The following is a 6018-nucleotide window of genomic DNA, read 5'->3' as shown; positions in this document are numbered from 1 at the left end:
TGTCGTTTGTGGGTCTCTGTTTAGTGATGTGGTGGTGGTGGGGGTAGTAGTAGTAGTAGTAGTAGTGTCTATTGTCTTGCAGTGGGGAAGGCCTAAAGCATGCTCTGCTTTCTAAGTGAACTCTGGAGCTCTCCTGGACCAACCCTCTCGTCACCCTGCCCTGTGGGGGGTGGGGGGTGGGTTTCACCTGGTTTTGGGCTAGTGTCACACAGTGAGTACAAAACAAGGTACAAAAAGAAACGTTACAAAGCGAGAGGGAGAGAGAGAGAGAGAGAGAGAGAGAGGACAGAGAGGAGCGTGCCCCTCTCACCTGTCACCTCCTTCCTTATTTTCTTTAATTTTTTTTCTCCTTTTCCTCAATGTGACTTGGATTGAAAAAGTAAAACCCTCAACATTCTTAACGTCAACAAATGTGCAAAAAAAGTGGCGGCAGTGAAAGTCTTGAGTGTCCCGTCGACCCCGTCTTCTTCTGTGACTCCTCTGTGTGTGTGTGTGTGTGTGTCTGTGTGTGTCTGTGTCTGTGTGTGAGAAAGAGATCGGATAGGCCTGAGTGTGTGCGTTTGTGTGTACGTCTGTGTGTGTCAGTGTGTGTGTGTGTCAGTGTGTGTGTGTCTATATGAGTGTGTAAGTACTCTATGTGTGGAGAGACAGAGAGTTGGGGTGGGATGGGGTGTATGGGGGTGGGGTTGGTCTGTGTGTCTCTGTAGGTGTGTGTGTGTACTGTATTGATCCGTGTGTGTGTGTGTGTGTATGTGGAGACATAAAGAGAGAGAGAGAGGGGGGATCGTCTTAGGTGTGTGTGTGTGTGTGTGTGTGTGTGTGTGTGTGTATGTATGTGTGCGTGTGTGTGTGTGTGTGTGTGTGTGTGTGAACGAACGAGCGAGCGAGCCAGCCAATCCGTTTAGCGTGTCCTGGCCTGCTCCAGCCTGCGCATAAGCTGTTGCCTGCGAGCCTGCAGCCTGTCCTTCTCCTGCTGGAGCCTCCGGCCGTCCGTCTCCAGGGAGCTCACGTACTCCGCCGCCTTCTTCAGGATCAGCACCTTGGCCGCCTTCTCGTTGTGCGCCAGCTCGGGCACGTGGTCGCGCAGCTCCACGAAGCTGGAGCGCAGGTCGTTGCGTCGCTGGCGCTCCAGGATGTTGTGGTTGCGGCGGCGTTCGCTGTCCTCCGAGTCGGACCCTCGCGGGCTGCAGTCGCCACCGACACCGCCACCAGCGCTCCGTTTGGACCGCGAGGAGGAGGAGGAGGTGGAGCCCGTAGACATCAGGGCGAGGGAGCCGCAGCTGGAGGAGGAGGAGGAGGAAGAGGAGGAGGAAGAGGAGGAGGAGGAGGAGGAGGAGGGGTTGCGGGCGGGTCTTGAGGATTCGCCCCTGTGTTTCTTGGAGGGGGGGCGGTCGTCGTCGGAGGTGTAGGGGGAGGGGGCGGCGTAGTTGTGCTGCTGCTGGTGGACCGAGCTTCTCTTCAGGATGAGCTCCTGGGGGGGCGCCCGGCTGACGAATCGGCTGACCACGCCCGCCCCCGAGGAGGCCCCGCCGGCCTTGGGCCGCACCGAAATGGTGACCGTGCCAGTCGCCATGGGAGACATGCCGCCCACCTTGGTGAGCGTGGAGCGCCTCTTCTCCACGGTGACCACGTCGATCTCCTCGTCGTCCTCCTCGTCGTCCTCCTCATCGTCCTCATCCTCCTCGTCATCTTCGTCGTCGTCATCATCCTCATCCTCTTCGTCTTCTGGGGAAATAAAGGTTGAGTACACATGAGTTCATCATTCTGACACACCGAGTATTCCCACTATGTGATCTATGTGTGTTAAGAGGTGACAGGTGTGTGTGTGTGTGTGTGTGTGTGTGTGTGTGTGTGTGTGTGTGTGTGTGTGTGTGTGTGTGTGTGTGTGTGTGTGTGTGTGTGTGTGTGTGTGTGTGTGTGTGTGTGTGTCTGTGCATGTCTGTCCGTGTGCATGAGTGTGTCTGGGAGAGTGAGAGCATTGCTCAAGCCTGTTTGCTCAAGAAGGAACTTCCTAATGCTAAGTGTCAGTCAGTCTCGCGCTAATCTGCTCCACAGGCGTTCACATGCTTGCTCTGTCTGTCTGAGCACCAGACAGGCTGGATTTTTGGGGGTTTTCACTCCTTCAACCGTCTGACAGAAACGTTTTCTGTCTTTGTGCCTCTCTCTCTCTCCAAATTGTTTTGACAGAGCTGGGGTAGCAGCTCACTGAGGCAATGTGACAGGCAGAGCTTGAACTCCATTTCTCATATGCTCTTTTAGCTCTTGGGGTTTAAAAAAACGTTGATTTTATCCTTTCCAGCCCTACTTCTCATCGTCGTACCTGAGCTGAGACATCAGAGCTGAGACTTATCGCGAGTCTGAGCTCTTTGAAGACGAGGGAGGAAGTGGAGAATCGTGGGCAAGGGAGTGTGAGGGCCCAGTTAAAATGCCTGTGTGATAATGGCCATCATTATCAGCTCAGCCCTTAGTGAAGAGTGTGGCATTTTACAGCTTACAGTAACCCACTTCAGACGCCTCTACCCCAGGAGGCCGTCTACACACACACACACACACACACACACACACACACACACACACACACACACACACACAGGCTGGCACGGCAATCAAAACACCGCCATGGCACGGCGGGCGGGCTCAGCTGGGTGGGAGGGGGGCGTGGCTCGCCCCAACCACATGTGAGGCCAAGACTGAGCTGTTTGGCATCTGGTAAGTGGGTGTATCTGGTGTGTGTGTGTGTGTGTGTGTGTGTGTGTGTGTGTGTGTGTGTGTGTGTGTGTGTGTGTGTGTGTGTGTGTGTGTGTGTGTGTGTGTGTGTGTGTGTGTGTGTGTGTGTGTGTGTGTGTGTGTGTGTGTGTGTGTGTCAGGAAAAGTGAGTTTGGTAGGCAAGCTTATGGGAGGAAGGAGTGGAGATAAGAAAGTAGGCTTCTTTGTGTCGATTGCCTGGGAGCTATGAGTGAAGTTAAAATAAACTTCTAGGCATATCATAGGTGCATATCTAATCAGTGTTTTACGATTGAATATTTGATTCTGAACTCATGCCATTCGCTGCTTTTGCGGTGCCAAAACGTGGGGCGCCTATTTTGTTCCCAGGGCCGTCTACGAGGTCTGATATCTACACTGACGACACCTTTATCACAGTCTGGCCTTTGAAGTATGTGTGTCTTTAAGCATAAACAAATAAGATAAATATATAAAAAAGAGAGAGACTCGACTTAACGCTGCGAGCAGCGGAAGAGTCGTGAAACGGTATTATCTGCAGGCTGGCGGGGCGGCAGGCGATCGGATCACCCTTTAAGCCGAGGCGCTGGAGCGGCGCCAGAAAGACAGCTGTCGAGATGGAGCGCTTGTTCAAAGCTGTCACCCCCCTAAAGAAACAGGGCCCTCCTCCAGCCCTTTCTTTCGCCCGCGGTCCAGTCAGTGCGTGGGGGTGTGTTTGGCAAGCCCTTGCCCCAGCCAGCCCTGCCAAGTTTGAGGTCTTTCTACTACCGTTTCGCAGCCGCCACAAAGACCATTGAGAACGACTCACGTGAGTTTTCGTTCATCGCCAGGCTGTGCATAGACTTACATTCATGATGAACGGAAGTTAAACAATTAAAGGATTGAATTAGTTATGCCCAACCCCCTACCCCAGATAGGCTAAATACTTGAACATTTGAACACAGATATTGAGTATTATGGATTGCTGACCCAGAAACAAATAGTTTTGTGGATGGAATATATTTTAGCTGCAATTTCACAACTGCGGTTCCCACATTTTCTTTCTAGAATCCGTGAGTAATTGTAACCTTAGGCGCTTTCTCAAGCAATCAAGTTACATAGCACGTTCTCAGCTGGGACAGTCTGAGACGCAGCAAGTACCTTGCCCTTATTTCCCGTGTGTCTAGTTTTTTGATTATTTTTGTTTTGCTGTGATGCCAACTGGGTCTAAGTTCGTAATGCACACAATTCCCCATTTTACTGCCATCTGCCGGATGAAGCGCCTGCGTATTACATAAACCTGTTCACTGTGTCACCACTCAGAGTGCCCTGTGTGTGTGTGTGTGTGTGTGTGTGTGTGTGTGTGTGTGTGTGTGTGTGTGTGTGTGTGGAATGTAACGAGGTAATCCGATTCTGGGCCAGTCATATGAACTCTCCAATCACCCCAATTACCACTAATCTTACTACTACAGCTCATAGTAATAATATTATTAATAATAACATCGTTATGAAATGGTTATTGTTGTATCAGCTGTTCTACGGACAACAACAACAAAAAGAGTCCGTTTTACGCATCCTCGCCAAATGTCTACTTACCAGAGTCGCTGAGAATATCCTCGGCGCTACTGTGGGCAGTAGAGGGGACGGTCCCAGATGGACCAATGCTGATGCCGCTGCTGCTGCTGCTACCGTTTCTTTTGTTGACAGGGAAGGGGAAGACTATCGTGGGGTCCACACACTCCGAGACGGAGCTGCTCAACTCCGGCGCCTTTGCGGTTACATGTTTACTAAGTCCACAACCGGCCACAGTAGAGATGGCTTTCCCCAGCTTCTCGGAGACCACCCTCTCGAGCTTTTCCCTGGCCGAGAATCCACTCCACATACAGTCCTGAATGATGATGGAGTTGGGGTTACTATCCAAAGCGGAGCCGAAGAGGTCCCCATCCGACGCGCCCCAAATATCGTCCTCGGGCAGGAGCAGGAGCTCCGAAGCCCAGTCCAGTGGGTCGCCTAATCCAAAACCCATGGAACCGGAGTCCCCGGCCGCCGTGGCCAGCTCCCCCGGCAGCGCAGCTCGGCTAGGGGAGAGGGGCGGCGTGGGCAGCAATTCGAATTTCTTCCAGATGTCCTCTCCCGGTGGCGCAGAGTCGGGGCCACAGAAATAGAAGTCATCCTCGTCCGGGTAAAAACAGGGTTGTAAGGAATCAAACTCCATGTCGGAATTTTTGCTTATTGTCGCCGGCATTCTATTCCACAATAGGAAAGCCTATAGTGAAATAAAAAAAATATTATTAGACACCATAACAAAAGATAATATTTCCATAAAGCTTCCTAAACCTAAAATGAGAATCGTAAAACTATCATCACAAGTTATTAGTCTACCATTTCATATCGCACACAAATCTCCTTTTATGTATTGCAGGTCATTTAACAAAGTAAAGTGTGCGTTAAAGTCTGACCCTGATTGGCTTCAAGTTAGTCTACCTTTCCCATCCAATGGTAGTGTTGTGTGTAGCGCGCTACAGCACAGTAAGCCGTTCTAAGTATTTGGGACACAGCCTAAACGAACACTAAAAGTGAAATGACAATTTTTCACCATAAAAGAGAACATGTTTGGGAAGAACAATCTGGAAGAAAAAAAAAATACACAAAGCAAACGACCCAGGCAACACTTTCACCCTCAACAAATAGAAAGATGCTCACCTCGCGTGGATTGAGGATGTGGTTTGAATCGTGTTGTCTCTTTTGCAGTCAGTAATATACTCTAGATAGGGTGCACACATCTACACTTGTGTGGCGCAGACAGGTCTCTGACACATTGTGCTGAGCTGCGGAGTGTTATACACTCTCATCTCAGTGTGTGTTGGAGAGGAGACTCCGCCCACGTGGAGGCGGGGCGAGACAGACGGACAGGCCAGGCTGGCTGGCTGGCTGGCTGGCTGTGTGTGTGAGCTCACGACGGGCTCCTTTTTACCTCCCAGGCAAATAGAGAATCATTTATAAATTCTCTCCATTATATCCAATAGTCTAAAAAACATGAATTCTAAACACATTCTTTGTTTATCTTCGTTGGATTATGTGAATGTGGATGAATGCGTCGGCTAGGCTTCTTGCATTCAACACGGAGTAGAATATCAGAAACCTTGTTGTGGTTGTTGTTGTTATTTTTATTTTCTTTATTTCTTTCGAATGTTCATGATGAATTTGATGAAAGGACTCAAATAAATCTATTATAATGGCTTGTTATAACAGAGAGGCCAATGGTTGCGCATTACTCCTCAGTGCTCAGTCTACCTCTCACCATTGTCTGGGGGCATT

General features: G+C 50.3%; 1 protein-coding gene across 1 annotated transcript in view; it reads right to left on the bottom strand.

The window, feature by feature from the left end:
- The window catches only part of mycn (MYCN proto-oncogene, bHLH transcription factor), a 6318-nt gene extending 818 nt beyond the window's left edge, over positions 1-5500 (bottom strand). Inside the window, exons 1-3 of the mRNA XM_083697704.1 lie at positions 5404-5500; positions 4297-4966; positions 1-1725 (exon numbers count right to left, since the gene is read on the bottom strand). The exon at positions 1-1725 is cut by the window's left edge and continues 818 nt beyond it. Of these exons, the coding sequence (XP_083553830.1) occupies positions 902-1725; positions 4297-4945 (1473 nt within the window). The 5' untranslated portion in view covers positions 4946-4966; positions 5404-5500 and the 3' untranslated portion in view covers positions 1-901. The remainder of the gene's footprint in view (positions 1726-4296; positions 4967-5403) is intronic.
- Between the last annotated feature and the right edge of the window lie 518 nt (positions 5501-6018).

This window comes from Argentina silus (genome assembly GCF_951799395.1).
Source record: "Argentina silus genome assembly, contig: scaffold_152, whole genome shotgun sequence".
NCBI classification, from domain to species: domain Eukaryota; kingdom Metazoa; phylum Chordata; class Actinopteri; order Argentiniformes; family Argentinidae; genus Argentina; species Argentina silus.
Note: the sequence above shows the minus strand (reverse complement) of the source record. Positions and strands in the feature narration are given on the sequence as shown.